This window comes from Marmota monax, unplaced genomic scaffold, assembly GCF_021218885.2.
Source record: "Marmota monax isolate L192 unplaced genomic scaffold, Marmota_monax_Labrador192_F-V1.1 WCK01_AAM20220418_F8-fsc00003, whole genome shotgun sequence".
Classification (NCBI taxonomy): Eukaryota; Metazoa; Chordata; class Mammalia; order Rodentia; family Sciuridae; genus Marmota; species Marmota monax.
Genome location: NW_026694084.1, coordinates 35,561,776 through 35,580,249, shown reverse-complemented (window position 1 = coordinate 35,580,249; position 18,474 = coordinate 35,561,776). Strand labels below are relative to the sequence as shown.

Below are 18,474 nucleotides of genomic sequence, written 5' to 3'. Positions count from 1 at the left end.
TGGCTGTTATTGTATACAGAGAAAGAAAAATATGGAGACACACAGGAAAAATGTCCTGTGTGTTATCTATACCACTTTTTATTAAGACGTGGGTATTCTGAAGAAAGGAAGACGCTTGCCAATCAAAGAACTCAAAAGACTGCCAACAAACACCAGAAGCTAGATAAGGAAGAGTTCTTCCTAGGGCCTTCGAAGGTGAAATCCATTGCTGCTACTCAAACCTTGATTTAGGATTTCTGGGCTGCAGAACTGTGAGAAGAAAATATTGTTGTATTAAGCCACTTAGTTTGTGGTTCCTTGTGATGGCAGTTCTAAAAAATTAATGCAAATAAGATTTCATATAACACATAGACCATTAAACTCTCTATTTAATAGACATGTGCCATCCTGAAATTAACTCAAATGCCAAAAAGACTTTAAGTCAACCCCCAGAGAATTTAATTCATTCCTTGCTATTTCAGTCAACCAACCTGAAGCATTCTTTTCCCACCCCAAGAATAGAATACAAAAATAACTGAAACAAGGAAATAAGGAATTTTTCCTCAGTCTACCAATTTGTTTCAAGTGCTTCACTTGAGTTTAGAGACAGTTTGGTGCAAAGCAAAAATAAATATCTGGTCTTAGTAAAGAAAAAGTAATTATACCATCAGTTCACATCCAAGTTTTACAAATGAGCAAGATTAAAAAATTAAAACATTGTCAACAAAAAAATCAGTTCCACTTTCATATCTCAAATACACTTATTGTGGGTTGAATTATATCCCCCATCACACACATACACAAAAGTTATCTTGAATTCCTAATTCCTAATGCCATGGAATATGACCAGATTTGGTGAAAAGGTCTTTGCAGAGGTAATCAAGTTAGGGTAAGATCATTAAGGCAGGCCCTAATCCAATACAACTGGTATTTGGAGACAGACACGTACACAGGAGAACTACAGATAGATGGACATCTCAAGTCAGAGAGAGGTTTAGGAAAGATCCTTCCCTCACAATCCTCAAAGGAACCAGTCCTGCCAACAGCTTGATTTCAGATTTCACCCCTAGAATTATGAGACAAATAAATGTCTACTATCTACCACTCAGCTATGGTATTTTGTCACAGGCAGCCCTGACAAACTAGTACCACATCAATTAATAAACCCAAGTGTCTGACAGAGGCACAAATTCTGGTTTCATGGACAAAGTTCAAAATGAAAAACCCAAAGACCTAGAGGTCATTAATAGCTACAGGACCTAATATACCCTTCATCTGCCAGTCTCATTCTTTCCAAAAGCTTTCAACAAATGTTTTAGTGTTGACTACATTCTAGATTTTATCTTACTCCATCTTCAGAATCACCCTATAAGTTAGGTACTAATACCTAAAAATAGAGAGTCAGAAAGGTAAAAGTAATTGGTGCTAGGTCACAATAGCTAGAAGTATCAATTTAAAAACTTGTGCTCTAAACACTTTGTGTACTACAATGCCTTCCAGAGATGGCACTTAAAAAAAATATATGAACTAATTTGGAGACTAAAGCAACATAGCCAAAATGTTTTGCAGCTATCAAAATATTATTCAATTATTAACATCTACTCTCCTGAGGTTAAAAAAAACAGGTATGATTCTAGAGAACTACCTGAGAAACTGTCACATTACAAAGCTTACCAGCTCCAGAAATTATCTTCTTTTCTTATTATAGGTTACTCTGAACTCTAAAATCTTCCTAAAAATATGAAAGAAAAAAATGAGAAGCCTTAATGTGGCTATTAAGAGTGCCTCTACAAGAAGTTACTGGTAAACTCCCAACATAACAGCCACAGCTGGGTCTAGGATGTCTTAGAAGTTTTCCCTTACAGAGTGTGCTATGAATTCCAATTGCATGACACACTTGGGTAAGAGTGTCCCAAGACTAACAAGGAAAATACTGGACATATTTATGAGTCTTTCATAAAATTCTAGCAGCAAATATACCCTTAAGCAAGCTTCAGTTTTGAAGCCAAGGACCCATTTTAATTTTGCAAAGATAAGGTGGCAGTCTTCTTGAGCATGCAGAGGAAAAGTCTATTTAATTCTCCCTTGCCACATGAAAAAAAATTTTTAATTTAATTATAGGAATCTGGTAAGGGATACTTTCAGGTTTTTAAACTTAAAAATGTATCACATAGTTTAAAAATTCAGAGATTAATATCTCTAACAAGAAGGTTTAAAAGAACTGGAATTTCTGAATCTTTTATTTTGACTACTGAATCAAAATCTAGGGGGAAAGAAATATAAATCTGGGAATTTATATTTCCCAAAACTTCTCAATTACCTTCTAAAGTTTTTGTTGAACAAAAATAAAGTATTCCCATACTTTAAAAATAGATTAAGGACTAGGATGTGGCTCAGTGGTAGAGCGCTCATCTAGCAAGTGCGGGGCCCTGGATTCGATCCTCAGTACCACATAAAAATGAATAAGTAAAGGTATTATGTCCACTACAACTAAAAAATAAATGTTTAAAAAAACATAGATTAATGTTATGATTAAATAATCTTTAAAACTGTATCAATGAAGCCATTTTTAAAAATCTATTCTTTCTTTAATATCCTTATTGTGACTTCAATATGCTTTTGTAATACTAAGGTCACAGTTCAAAACACTACTACTATTCTATTTTCCACTAAGAAAACCTGAATAATATTAATAATAATAGATATAAGTGGAGTTTTCTGCAGTTTAGCTGAGCTCTAACAAAAGCACTGTGTCTACTTAAGTAAAAAAGACAATATAGGTTAAGAAAATAAACCCATAGTCAAAAGATAGTAACTGTTACCATATTAAATACAGCAAATCTATCATCGACAATGACTAGGATCTCTAACTAGACTGGTTTGGATTATTTAAAATTATAAGTCCTCTGACATTTCACAAGTAGAATATGAGCTATTTCAGGCAAAATCCAAAACCACTTTACAATTCCTGAATTATTTAAATTTTAACAAACTTTGATTTCCTCATTAGTCATAGAGTAACAAAAAGTGTTAAATCTGTGGGAGTGTTTTTAACTTCCAAAATTATTTTTAGAAGAAATACATTTAATATACCAACAGCACTAACTCTTCTTATAGATTCTACAACACCCACATCATCTATGCCATATGTTAAAAAGATTTTCATTTGCATTGAGAGGATTAAATTCTCTGGTTAAACAATAACTGAAATGAAAGGTAATATTCTAATTACGTTATCTTAAAAGAATACATTTTTGAATAATTTATCCACAGTTTGAAGACAGCAAGACATAATACAGGATATGCTTGGCAGACTTAACTAAGTGGAAAGTTCAATAAAAAGTTATTACTAATTTAAATACTCAAGTTTCTATACTTAATATATTCTCCCTAAACTTCCAACTGAAACAGAAACTCTAAACATTTATTTCATTTTGAGATTTTAGGTCATACAAAGTCAAAAGCCTAATACTTTAAATTTTATATATACATTTAAAAAATTTATCCCAACTACACACAGTGATCACAATATATACAAAGAAGGCAATCAAATCTTTGCTAATCAATATTTTTAAATGGATCACAATCTAAAATCTGATGCTACCTTAGGAATTCAATGAATTGCTAAATTACCTCAAGTTTAAAGGTAAGGGTCATTACTAGTGATGGCTTGTAATACAAATACACAAACCCATTTTTAGTAGCATTATATATAAAGAAAGAATCTTTGGAAAGCTGCATGTTTGTGCTATTCTGTTTATTATGGCAACTAGAAAAATAAACTTATTTTACTCTTCAAAATAAAAAGAATCCATAGAAAATTTTCTCACTTCTATACTGGTACTCATGTGCTGAATTACAGTGTAATTTCAGATAAAAATATTAAAAATGGTTGAATCAATTGCCATTTTGGCAAGAACACAGCAACTAAGCCACAATTACACCCAGCCTTTGCTAATGTTCTCTGAACCAGCATACAAAGGACTATAACAATTTTTCAATCTTCCATCAGCACGTTGCTGCACCATATCATGGGAAACCCAATGGAAAGAATATTAATATTTCTGTGTTGCTCAAAAAAGAGAACAGAATTCATTCACTTTCATGCCAAGCAAATACATAGTAACAATCAGAGAGGAACAGAAAGGAGAGTAGCATTCACTGTGGAAGGAGTGATGCTCACTGATTATTGTAAGTTTCTAACTGCCCCTTAATTCTTTGAAATAAGCAGATCTCCAGTAACCTCACATACACATTATATCTGCTGCCAGCAAATCATCCAGTTCTTTCAGAGATACACAATAATGAGACTCAAACGAGACAGCATAGGCAGGATAAATCACTAACAGTTTAGTTAGTTTTACATGATTTGTTTTAGATTACATATGTGGAGGTGCGCTAACTTCTACTTGCAAACTGCACAATTAAGAGTTTACATCCTCTCACCCAAGTATAATTTGACAATCTCTTCCCCTAGTCAGGAAGTAGTAATAAGAACATACATACAGCAAACTGTGAGCCATAACATTTCACAAATTTTCTCTTTTATAACAGCACAGAACAAACTATACCAGACTACCCAATTTTTGTTTTTCTTGCTATTTTTGAATATTCAAATTCTAAAAAACAAACAAAAAACAACAACAAAAAAAAAACAAAAACAAATGGAAGATCATCTGAGTTTTGCACAACCCTGTCATGCAAACATTTTGGGCAATGCTATTTGTTTCAAAAATGTCCTACCTGCTCTCTTTGGGTCTCCTGTCTCATTCTAACCTTAAATGAAGATGCTCCTGGAAGATTTGTCTTCAGCCTCTTCACAACCTATCCTTTGGTAATTTTATCCAGTTATTCCTACAAATGTACCCAGAATGCCCATAAGGCACCACACACTCATCATATCCTAAAATGGACTCATCTTCCAACTCAATTCTCCCAAACTACTCCTCCTCCAAAAAATCCTTATAGAAAACCAGAGCAATTAACTCACAGGAGAAAGCCAGAAACCTGTGAATCCTGACTCCTCCTCCTACCTCTACCCTTCATCCAATTAATCTTATCAATTACTTCCTCATTAGTGTTCACATTTGTCCACTGCAATCCTATCCTACCATCACCATCCAAGTTCAAAGCTCCTCACTCAGACTATTATAATTTTATAACCTCTAGCGGCTCTCCCCCAACCTCACTTCCATGTTTCCACAGCAACCTGCTTCTCTTGTATTAACATACTTTACATTTACTCGATTCACTCATTCACACTGACTAGTAGCATAGGTCAGGGACTGCCTATAGCAAAAGCTATGCATACAGCAGTGAAGGAAACAGGTATAGTCCTCATACCCACCAGACTAAGCTTCAATGGGCAAGGACAATGTCTATGATAATGTCCACATGCCCAGGATGCAAATAACACAGTATCCTCGGTGTCTAGCAGAGTACATAACACATATTAGGTGTTCAGTAAAAATGTGTTGAACAGAAGACAAATAACTAATTTCTCTCCAAATATATAAAAACATATCTACACACACAGCATTTCAAATCTTCACCTTCCCCAGTATTAATGTCACCTCCACTGCCTGTAAGTTATATCCACCTGCATGACTCACCTCAAACATTATCCCTAAACCAGCACTTCCCCTGTGTTCATTATTTCTGTAATAGTTTTTAAGACACTCAACCTTCCTAACACTCTGCCCCACTGTCCCAGATGTGGAACATCTATGTTACATCATTATACAATTACAACTATAATATTAATGTAATACTATATAAGCTCTAGATTATTATTTCCAATCCATTTTAATGTTCTGTGTCAATTTTGTTGAAATAAAATTAAAAACTTGGGAGTCAATGAGGTTATCTTCCACTCATTTTCCCCTTACCTTCCTCTTCCCCTGAATCCCCAGAGCCCGTTCTCATGATGCTTGCCACTTCCTTCTCAGGGTTATACCTACCTATACACCCTTTAATAAATGGAATAAATTTTTGGAAGCTAGGGGCTGCTTTATTAAACTGTATTCTCCACTTAGCAGTGTCTTTCAAATGTGGGCATTATAATGTTTACTAAATAAATGAGTCCCTAAAAGAAAGCCAACAAGAAAACAAGCAAAGCTGGAAGAGAACATGTGTGACTCCAAAAGCATAGCCACATTGTCTGTCACTGAAATGACTACAAAATTTTCAGTCTTGGAGATCATTAGAGCAAAATAGGTCAGACACCATTAGTTAAATGACTTTGTTTTTTGCCTCTAGGTTCCCAAGCTTTTGATTCTGAAACATCTTATAGCTTATAGCTCCCTACTAAAATCAAATGCAAAATCCCACAAATAAACAAGATAAAAATAGAGCCATTCCAGCTGAAGCTGGGCTGAGTGACCAGGGCCACCTACTCAAGACTCTTCAGCATCCTTTCTACACATCTTTATTATTTATTACACGTCCATGCAAGGCACTGTGAAAACCTCAGCTCTAAAAGCATCTCAAGCCTTCCTGGAACCACCCTCCAATATGGGTAAAGAACAATATGGAATCTTTAGGAACCAACAATGAGGATCCTGCACCCAAGGAAGAAGCTACTGTAAAAATGTGATAAACAGAACTGACTGAAGTGGTTCAGAAACCTGTCTTTCTGTCACCACTGTCTTGGACTTTAACCAGTCCATTTCATGAAGCCAGCTGCAGTAAGACAAACCTGGGACAGCCTCTCAACAATACTTTTGCATGGAAGACAATGCAAAGACCAGGATGGAATCAAAGAAAAAGTGGCAGAGTGAACAAGTCACTTAAATATATTTCTAACCTGGCTGAAAAATGAAAAAATTGAACCTCTGATACTCACATAGTCCAATCTAGCCAAGAGAATAAGAGAAGCCATAGATATCCAGACTCAGAATCTTAGCTGCTATGTGTTTGCCTACATTTGTATCCTCCCCTCTCAAACGCCCTTCTAGAACCAACTGAAGCAGATAATGGGATGAAGCCAGAAGCAACTATCTTTCTCTGCCAATATATGATTTTAACAACATGTCCATAAAACATTTGTACCTCTAAAGCATGATTTCATAAATCCTATTGCATCTAAACATTCTTAGAAGATATTATGTTTTTCCATTTAGTGAGTCAAACAGCTAGTAAAAATACTTTTAACTAAGTTCTTAAAATAAATCAATTTAAGTCAGATGTCATAAATGGGCTACTCCTCTCAACTTCCAGACAAGTCCTTTAAGCTGACACAGTACCTTTTGCAAAGTTTGTGAGATCCCAGGAATCAATAACCTTAACCTTGGACACCTTACAATTCATTTTTCTGCTCAGCACGAGTTAAGATGCATTTAAATTTAACTGCAACTACAATTCCAGGAACATGGCCAGACAGTTGTTTAAAAACCAATTAAATAGCAGGGGTGTGAAGACTACTTAGCATTATCCAGAAAACTACTGCAGCAGATAAATCCTGGAGTTCAGGTATAAAAAGAAAAGGGAAGAGCTGAATAACTCACAAAACCAAGAATAAAAGCAAAAATAATGGCAGCTAGACAGAACCCCTCTTGAAGAGCAAAGGTTTAATGCCTTTTTTAGAACAGGCTAATATGATTCAGAGGCACAATGAAAAAAGAAAACCTGAGTAGTGATTGCTTCTTCAATAAAAACTTGAATTATTGTCATCCAATAATACCTAAAGTTAGAGAGCAAGAATTTATTATGAAAAAGGAAAAAATATGATATTCTACATGAAAAGAGTATTAGCTCCTATTTGCTTCAGAACATACTTGAGAGTTGGCTCATTTCAAGAACTGAAGGAACTTTCCACACATGATGATAGAATTTTGACAAGTTTGACATATTAATCATAGGAGGAATTATCAGCATTCACTTTGTGATCACACTTCCCAAGAACTGTATTCCTCTATAAAATGCATAATCATTTCAAAAAAGGAACACAAACCCTACAAACTCATAATAAATTGTACCCCCATATAATGATTCATCTCAGCCTTTAAGGTTTTCATGATTGAAGTCACCACTTAATCAGGCAGAAATTATTTCTTCTTCCTTTAAAAAAATATACAAATGATAAAAAAAATTCCCATTATTTTCCTCCCAAATTGAGAACATAGTCCATCAACCATTGCTCACATCATTCTCAAAAATTTTCCATTTCCCAAGCATATGACAACAATCAGACGGCAATACACTGTTTTCCCAAGCCAGTGTAAACACGTTATGTGATAGATATTCAAAGTTCTTTTCTACAAGCTAACAGAAGAATGAGTTTAATGCAATATTTTAATTTTTCACTTCAAATTTCTGAAAACGTGTTAAAAAGTTGTAAAATATCTCAAGCATTTTTTTAATGATAATACAAATGCTAATGGTAGAAAATATGAAAAACACAAATTATAAAAGAAACTAAAAATTAGAATCACAGCACCTCCATAAGTATCATTTTTAATAATTGCATGATATTTTGTTGTAAGGATGTTTTATAATCCATTTATGCCACTTCTGCATTATGGATGTTTCCATGTTTTCACTATTTTATAAATATTACTACGACAGACATCTTGATGCAGAAATCTTGGTGTACTATGTTTTTAAAAGTGAAATTACTGAGTTAGTTGATACAAAACTTATTAAAGCACTTAATAATATATTTTCAAACTGCTTCCAGATCAGCTAAATCAGTTTACACTTTTGCCTCTTCTACTGTATGTCCCTTTCTCTGGTGATCCTGCAATTCTTAAAACCACCTCTCTTCATAGTATCAATTTTAGAAAAGTCTACCAAGCCAGGCATGGTGGCACAAGACTGCAGTTGCTTGGGAAACTGAGGCAGAAGGACCACAAGTTCAAAGCTAGCCTCGGCAAAAGTGAGGTGCTAAGCAACTCAGTGAGATCCTGTCTCTAAATTAAAAAAAAAAAGTCTACCAAATATTCATCTATATAATAAAAAGATGTCAACAGGGTAACAGAAAATTTTAAGAAAAAAATAAGGAAAAGAGCATATAGAAAAATACAACAAAAGCAGAAGAAAGAAGTATTTAATATGGCATGATATATTTAGCAAATAATGATAATCTTAACTCCACTCAGGTGATCTGCTTTGTTTTTCTAAGAAAGCCACCTCATGTGTCTTTAAATGGCTTCAAATTATATGCATACTTTGTGAGAAAATCTGTTTTGTTTTGTTTTTTTTCCCCCCTGGGGAAGAATAATCATGGCTCTCAACAGATTCTTAACAGGGTCATTTAACAAAAATATTTAAGACCCTTTTCCCAGATGAATAGCTCTTGGCATATCTTCTGATCCACTCTTTCCTCCCTGGATCACTTGGGGACCATATGGGCATTTTCTGTACCCTTCCATTTCTCAGAATGTCCAAGGCCCCTTTCCTTTAATCTCAATAAAAACCTTTCTACTACCACTAGAGGACAAAGGAATGCTCACTTCCTACACAGGCCTCCTCCAGGAGAGAGTTCCTGACATATAAAAATGGAGCCTGTAATGGAAATGATAGAAACACTGTATGATTCCAGAGGTATGATGAAAATACCTAAGTAATGAGTCATGCCATCTAACATCTAAAGGTAAAGAGCAATAAATAAACAGCAAACACACACACACACACACAAACACACGATGACCTACATAGAATCACAGGATTTGTCTACTGTAATCCATAAGTGAGTGGATCTACAGATATCATGCTAAGTGAAATAATCCATCTCACTACCACAGGAACACTGTACATGACAAATGGATCATTCCACACCAGAACTGAACCATGTACAGGGTACCATCTCTACTCAGAACTAGTATCTTCACTTGACCCTCAAAAAAAAAAAAACCTCTACCTCCCCAACACAAAGGATTTTCTTTGTTTAAGAGTGTGTAGGTGGAGCCAGGTCAGAGCAATGATACTGGAAATCACTGCCCTAGAAAACTAGAAAAAGATGGCTGCAGCTGCTTTTGTTTAAAGTTGCCCATTACAAATTACCCAAGTAGAAGTCTAGGCAGACTGAATTCCCCAGAAAACTTCCTTCTGCCATCTGTCCTACTACTCACACAGTACAGTTTGGGGAGGTACACAGAACTTCCTAGAAATTATGACATGGAAAAACAAGGTAAGGGGAAGGGCAACCTGCCCATGTTGGCTCCCTAAGGAACCTGATACAGGCAGTCCCTGCCCAGGGTCAGGCAAGACCCTACCTGCCCCAACAGATGGCTGCTGAGCAGATCAGCCCTAAAAGACTTTGCCCTGAGTTAAGAAGGCAATCTCTGGGGAATTGGCTGAGGAAGCTGCCACAGGCTACGGCACAGCTTAACCAGTATTAAACATTTAGATCAGGAGTTCTCAACCAGGTACAATTTTGTCCTCCAGGGAACATCTAGCAATGTTTATAAATGCTTTCAGTTCTCACAACTTTGGGGGCAATTATGGAGAGTAACTGCCGCAGTCTGGCTGGGCACAAAATCACGAGCCACTCAAGCAGGAACAAACTTTATTTTTTGAAACTGCCACCAATGTTCTGTATGCCCCCTGGGAAGATCACTGATCCACACACAGCGGCATTCTCCCGGCACCCCCAGAGCAAGCTCCTCCCCCGAACTCCCTCCTACTGTACTTCCCCAACCAATGGGAACTCTCCAGGAGTCCCGTAGCAGGCCAAGGTGAACAGCAGGAGTCCAATATCCATATGAATGCAAATCTTAACATAATCATATCATCTCAATGGCTAGCTGGTGTCACCTTTCAACCAAAAATGCCACGCATCATATACTTGGCTGACTCTTAGCATCTCCCCCCTTCTGTTTACTTAAGCAACAAGCAAAGTGGCTCGGGACCTTGTCTGTTAGGTTTGTCCAATTCAACATATGGTTCTTACCCGTCATCGGAAAACTGACCTCTAGGCATCAGCCTCCTGTCTTAGGTTGATACCACTGCAATGGATCATACCCGTCACTGACTACCGGTCCAGCATATAGCCATACTTGTGGATAGGCCTATGCACCAGTGGGGGGGTGAGGTTCTTTGCCTCACCTCTGTTGGCCCCCAAATTTGGCCTTGGTGCCGGTGGGGGGGGTGAGGTTCTTTGCCTCACCTCTGTTGGCCCCCAAAATTAGACCATCACTAGTAGAAGGGAGGAGGATACAGAAATGCCACGACACCAAGTCAATTGACAGCTCCTAGGAAAAATTGCATCACTGGTGACACATCAGCAAAGATAGGCTAGCACTACCATAATTCGCTGCATCAACAGATAGATCACAATGCAGCACAGCTTAACCAGTATTAAACATTTAGATCAGGAGTTCTCAACCCGGTACAATTTTGTCCTCCAGGGAACATCTAGCAATGTTTATAAATGCTTTCAGTTCTCACAACTTTGGGGGCAATTATGGAGAGTAACTACTGGCTTCTAGTAGGTGGAAGCCGAGGCTGCTACTAAACATCCTGCATACAAAGGACCGCCCCTTGCTGCCAACTCCCAACTCCAATAAAAATCATCTGGTCCAAGATATCTTTAGTGAAAAGATTGAAAACCCCCCATTTATTTCAGGCCTTTGTTTGTATTTTCATCTCAGACCTCAAACATGTTACAGGCATTTCTGGTAAAAACCTAATCATAAATTATAAAACTTTCATAAAACTGTTCCACCAAAAAAAAAATTACTTCAGGTTATCCAAAGATTAGCTTTTCTGACTCAAGATTCAACAATTTATTCACTGAACATTTAGCAAATACCCACTATGTAACTGGGCCCAATACTAAGCAACAGTAGCAGTTAAAAAAAAAAAAAAAACTCACAGGCTCTGATTCAACTCTTGCCTTGGCTCAGAGAAGTGTAGTATGAAAAAATAAGTGCAATTTTGAAGCTAGACAGTTAGTTCCAAGCTCTATCATTTACTATCATTAGGCATGTTCTTAACTTTCCTGAACCTCAATCAATTCACCTCTACAACAGGTTGAAAAGGACCTTTCCCAAAGTAGGAGAGTTAAATAAGATAATTCATGTAAAGTGCAAAGTATACTAAGCCTAGCTACAATCAGTATTCAAAAATTCCTAATATTAATAGCAAACTATAGCAAGCAATAAATTGGAAACTGCTAGTATGCCTATAAAATAGTTATTGTAACTGTGATTGTGACAGCTTGAACACATTTTCAGTGAAATTAATTGCTTTTCTGCATAACATTCAAAAAGGTAAGACCCTGGCAGGAACCAAAGCAATGTCAAGTCCAAGGTCACTGTGGGAAAGAAAAATCTTCTGCTCTAACTCTGGCAACACAAAGGTGCTAGGTGGAGGAAGATGGAAGTCATGGGGGAGAGATGGGAAAAGAGGAAAGGAAGGAGAGGAGTAAGAAAGAATGAGAATATGAATGAATGTGAAGGAACACAAAAGGCTCCAAAGCCAGTAATATGAATGTGTAGGTCAAGCTTACATGTTACACGTTTGTAAAGGGAACATTTCAACTAACACCCATCTTTCACTTCACAAGTCATTTTGGACTTCTTTCATGAATGAACTGAAAAAATAGTTTAAAATAATTAGCTTCAACCATGGGGAAAACAAACAAATGTGGAAACATAACCACATTCCCACAGTCTCAGCAAATCTGCCCAGATGTCAATGCCAATACCCAAATACATTAACCATACAATTACTGAAAGCACAGTTAAGAGCAAACAGTGTCTGAGTGGTTTAGAATCTTCCAGTCAATATACAACTTTCCATATTTAATAAAAGCATATTTTAATGGACTTGTTTTCAGGCACGTGAAAGAACCCCTTCCTTACAAGTACTTCACTAAAGTTTGAGTCTATGCCATATCATCAAGCATCTACTTAGCATACCAGTGGGACCCACCGCCTTCTTCCTATAGATTCCTGTGACAAGACAGAAGCCAAAGCAAATGTTAAACGTTCTTGTAAACGCACAGAAATTTTGATTTAAAATTTGGCCTAACTTATGTTTGTTTTAATGTAACTCAAAGGGGGAAAGATTATTATCAACTTTGTTGCATCCATTATCATTATATCTATGCTCACTGCAATTACTGATTATAGGAGCCAGATCTATGTTCAAGTCCACATTGTACTCCACCTGTGACCTCAGGGAAAAATCACCAAAACTCAGATTCTTAGTCTCCTGATTGGGGGTGGAGAGGGAATGTGTAAAAAAGATTAAGCTAAGAAACTAACTTTCCTTCCAAGTCAAGTACTAATCCAAAGTGTGAAAAACCTCTGAAATTGAAAGCTTCTTAATTTCCTTTGCATGGAGAATCAAATAAAGGCTTTTAGAGAAATCATGTATAAAATTAAACGCTTGTTAGGTTTGACAAGATCATTCAGTAACACAGTCTTGAAATCTATGCCTAATGACTGATTCAAACTACAGACTGGAAATAGACAGTAGGACCACAGAACTGTTTCTGTGCTCAGAAGCTTCCTGTCACACATCCTTCCAGCTATCTGCTTTCTCAAAGAGATTGCATATCTCCAAAATAATTCCTATGAAGCTACTATTAACATCCACACCTTATACAATTGCTTAGCTATTAGGGCTATACCATGTTCAACCAGATTCTACTCATCAACATCAATTTCAGTGACTATTAATATCCCAAATAAACAACAAAATAGCAATGGAATAATTATGATTTAGAGCAAGAGTTGCTTTTACAACTGAAACATCCAAGAGACAATCACCAATTTTACAGAAAACATTACCTTTATTTAGCTAAAACTCCTAAAGAATAAATAAAACTAAATAAATAACTAAATAACTAATAAGTAAATAACTAAAACTCCTAAATAAATAAGTATCCTCATCATTTAATTAACATTTAAAAAATACTTAGGCTAATTGAACCAAATTTTCTTCTTAAAAGCATTCCTAAAGAAAGTGATAATTTTTATTTCTCTGCTTATATACTTACTATGTTAGAAGTTTATTCTATGCAGAATTTCTAAGAATAGTACAGTCCACTGCACTACCCAGCAATTTTGATGGTTCTGATCAGCAAAGGAAGACAAATCCTACTCTCTTCATATGAGCACACTTCTATTCAGTCACAGAAAATGAGCCAGGACAAATATTAACAATGATAGATAAATATTTCACTTGCTTTCCAGTCAGGGAGTGAAATGTGAAATCTTAAACTACGCCAACTACACTACAGCTCATCCTAAATTAATTCTGCAGAGTGACTTAAATATTTTAGAGGAACAAGTTTTCTGTATCCTATCTATGAAGTTATATTATCTCTAGAACATAAATAAAAATGTGTTTATTTTGTAGGATGTTGACTGGCATTTTACATGAATTCCATTTGAAGTCTCAACTTTTGAAATAGTCATTTATGCCCTCTTGCTAATCTCATTCACTGAATAATATAAACATAATTTTGGAAATAATAAATTAAAAAATGATAATGAAGACAATGGTGATACCTCTCCATTCTAGATTTAAAACAAAAAACAAAGCCACCAATGATTGTATCTAGTAAACATATTTACTGGATACAAAGTTCAAAACATGAGTTAAGGACCCACATTATGTAAAGAAAACAAAATCCACTCAATACTTGGAAAGTTGAAAGTAATCTCCACATCAAGATTAAAGATGTGAAGTTATTAGGTAAACTTTGCCAGTTATTAGGTAAACTTCTCTAATGCCAGGAAATAATGTCTCTTTACTCACCACTAGACAAACCATGTATTTGAACCTAGAAATTCAGTGTTCCATACATCCATAAAAATATGGACAACTAGTAGGAGTTAGTTTTGAATTCTAAGACACATATTCACAAGTGTTTAAAGATTCCACAGTATATATGAATCACTCAAAAGAGCCTTAACTTGAATCTCAAATCAATTAGGATAGTGCTTACTCCACTCCCACGTCAGTAGCTATCCCAGTTCATACAAATTCATATGGGCCACTGGGTTAAAGTCACATTGCTATTTTCTGGGTCATTCTATTAGGTGGTACAGCAGCTGTCCAAAAAGCCTCCACTACTCTGTGATTTTTGAACCTCGGGGTCCCTCAGAAACACCTCGGTGGGAGGCTCTCTGGACAGGCCGACTTGGGGCCCACGCTGCGAGCTAGCTAGTGTACCTAGGGGTGTCCAAGGCCAGCAGTTTTAATGGGCTGCCAGGTGAATCTGAGTCCAGGGGCTGCACTTCAAGGCGCCTGTGCTAACGACTTCCAGCGGCAGTCCTTCAACCACCCCGGATGCGGTGCAGACCGCGAGGACTTGCGGGCCGCGGCGAAGGGCTCTGGGCGCCGCCTCCCACCCGGGGACGCCCGGCCTCAGGCCTGGACCTTGGGGCCGCAGTTACGGGCAGTTTCCCCTACGTCCCGCCAAGGTGAGCGGTGGGCTGGGAAAGCGCCCGGACTCTGGACCCCAATACAGGTCTCGGGGACCACCAGCTCCGTCACCGACGGGACGCGCGTCCCGGCGTGTTCCTCAACGCTCGGGCCTCAGTTTCCCCGTCTGTCAGCGGGCTCACGACAGCCCCGGAGAAGCTGCGTCGAAACGAAAGTAACTCGGCAGCCCGCGGCACTTCCTGGCACGGTCCCGCACGGCCGGCTCGGTCCGCCGCGCCGCGCCCACCGCCCAGCGAGCGCCCCCGGGGCCGCCCCCAACGCCCTCCGACCACCCGGCCTGCGCCCACTCACGGGTAGGCATGGCGACCCCGAACCGCGCTCGCCGCCGCACCGAGGCTCAGCGGGGCCGCGCCGGCCGCGCCAACGGCACCATGACGGCTGGCGTCCGCCGAGGCCCGGACCAGCGAGGGGCTAAAGCGGGGGGAGACAGCTGCCAGCGGCAGCCCCGCTCCGCGCCGGACGACGCGCTGGGCGTACCCACGCCCGTGACGTCAGCGCGTCCCCGGCGTCCCGGCCCCGCCCCGCCCCCGCCGGCGGATTCCGCTCGGACTGGCAGCCCTCACCAGCAGGGCCAGGGGAAGCACCGCTTCTCGAGCAGCTTCGAGGTCGCTTTTATTTTCAGATGCTGGTGATTTACCTGGCATTCGTTTTTATTCAACCCGTGCAGGGTGTATAGCTTTAGGATTGTGAGTGACAGGATGATAGTGGCTTTGGGCGCATTGCGTACCTGTAGGCTTTTTATCCTGTAAGCTCCTTAACTTGAAAAGCATCCCGCAGCCGCTAAAAGCATGATTTATTTGAGGCGCACTAAGGTCACTTAGAATGATAGCTATTTTTTCCCCCCCAGAGGACAGAAAATGTCATTTCCTCTTGCTCTTCTGGTGACTTTCAGAGTGAGTTAGTCTCCTCCGGACAGGGCGGTTCTGTACACCTGGCTGAGTTACTGTTCTTGACGCTGGGTATCTTTAACAGTTGATGGCCATAATAGTCACTGAGCTGAGCACCCACAGGAGACAGAGCATCCGGCAGAAGGCATACACTTTGAGAAGCACCCTGGGCTGTGAACAGCCTGTATGGGGAAGCAGAAACCAGCCGCAGAGATCTAACGATGTTCTCAATACCCGGAAGGCCTGTTAAAAAGTAGAGTCCTAGGTTCTTAGCTAACCCCACTGAATTACATGGGAGGTGATTTTAAACACATACTTAAATCGGAGAACCTGTGTCTTAGAGAATAGTGCAAACGCTCTGGTTAAAAAAGAGAGAGAGAGAGACAGGGAAACAGAGATTGTGCAGAGAAGATAAAGAAGATGATGATAAGAGCCAGGAAGGGCATGGGGGGTGGGGGTGGGGGAGGATTAGTCTTCAGGTGAACTTGGGAGAAAGCAGAATTTGAATTAACAAAGACCTGGGGAGCCCTTTAAGAGACTGAAGAAGATGGAAGGCACATTAGAGTGAGTCATAGAAACGGTGAGAGGAGAGTATGTACAATTGACATAAAAAAAAAAAGACTGTCCCTTGCTAACAGTAAAGGACAAACTCTGAGGCTTTCACTATTGCATACATTTATCACCTATAATATCGTTCCTACTCACAGCTTTCTCCCCAAGACTTTCACAGTATCTTGATTTGCCTCTACTGTAGAACTTTTCCCTTTGAGTCCTAATTAAACTGCCATAAGTGCTTGTATTCTTCCACTTGGTACATATATGTTTTAGAAAATGGCAAAACCTCTTCATAAATATATAAATGTGAATTCATATATAGAGATGTAGATATGAATACATATATTTGTCTGGCAGACAGTAGGGAGCTGGAGTGTTTTAATTCATAACTATAAAAATAAAATACATATAGACAACCCCTCTGTATCCTTAGTTGGACTCAACCAACTTCAGATATGAATATTTTTTTAAAATAAGCTTTAATCTGAATTAAAAATGTATAGACTTTCTTGTCATTATTCCCTAAACAACACAAGAACTACTTATTTGCATAGTATTTACATTGTATTGGTATTATAAGTAATCTAGAGGTGGTTTCAAGCATAAAACAGAGTGTGTAGGTTATATGCAAATATGTTATTATTTTAGGAACTTGAACATCCAAGGATTTTGGTTTCCAATGGGGATCTTGGAATTAATCCCCTGTAGATACTGAGGGATAACTGTTTATTCAAGAATATGAAAGTAAAACAGGTAAAATAGAAGTAGTTAATAAACACCTTTATATTTGTCATCCTTTAACAAACCATTCCATTCTGAACAAGGACAATAGCCTTTAATTATTAAAAATAGGGCTCTAAACAACACAGTGAAGAGACCATAAAGGTAAGCAGACAATTAGGAGGTTTCCATGTGGGTACAGAAGAGAGCATTCGGCTTTCTTGGTGGTGGTTCTGGGAAAGGAAAGAGCTGAATCTTACTGCAGAAACAGAAACCCTAGGATTTGTTGGCTGCTGGCTTGAGAGCAATAGAGAGGCATCTGTTGGTTATGTAACTCCAAGGTTGGAACAAGGAAGCTGTGTGCTGGGAGAGCAGAAAACAGGTTGGGAAGGAATGCTGTTTGGGGAAGGATGTGAGGAAAGGATGTGTGTATCCCTGATATACTGAGCTTGAGGTGACTTTCAAGGGTGTCATCTGAGTGAATAGATCTGAAGGCAGCTGGGCACACCAGGCTGAAGATGAGCTGCAGGATCTCCAGTGGGAGACTTGGGAATCTTTGTTCAGGGACAGAAGCTGAAGCTGGGTATCAGTGAGAGCTCTCTGAGGAAGGATGTGGAGCCAGCAGAGGTCAGGAAAGAGGAGATCCAGAGGGCACCGTTTCCTGAAAACCAAGGGGAGGTATAATTCCCCAAAGCAGACATTTCTACTTGAATTACTTAAAAAAGATGCAGATCCCCAAACTCTGAGATCATTCGACCCATAATGTGTGTGTGTGTGTGTGTATGTGTGTGTGTCTTTATCCCCTTGGTCTTTTGGTTTTATATTGCTGCCAGAAATAAAATCAGCAACCAAAGATTCTGAGGAAGGACAGCTGAAAGTCAGACATAATACTGTCATAATGTTAGGGTTATATATATTGTTTTCCTAGTTA

At 38.5% G+C, this 18,474-nt stretch overlaps 1 protein-coding gene across 4 annotated transcripts in view; it reads right to left on the bottom strand.

The window, feature by feature from the left end:
- The window catches only part of Efr3a (EFR3 homolog A), an 87,161-nt gene extending 71,340 nt beyond the window's left edge, over positions 1-15,821 (bottom strand). The window contains exon 1 of one of the 4 annotated variants that reach the window (XM_046464734.2): positions 15,673-15,821. In XM_046464734.2, the coding sequence (XP_046320690.1) occupies positions 15,673-15,682 (10 nt within the window). In that variant the 5' untranslated portion in view covers positions 15,683-15,821. Of the gene's footprint in view, positions 1-4,722; positions 4,877-15,672 lie in introns of those variants that run through there. The other 3 variants (XM_046464732.2, XM_046464733.2, XM_058585741.1) reach the window with 3 other exon arrangements.
- Positions 15,822-18,474: the final 2,653 nt, after the last annotated feature.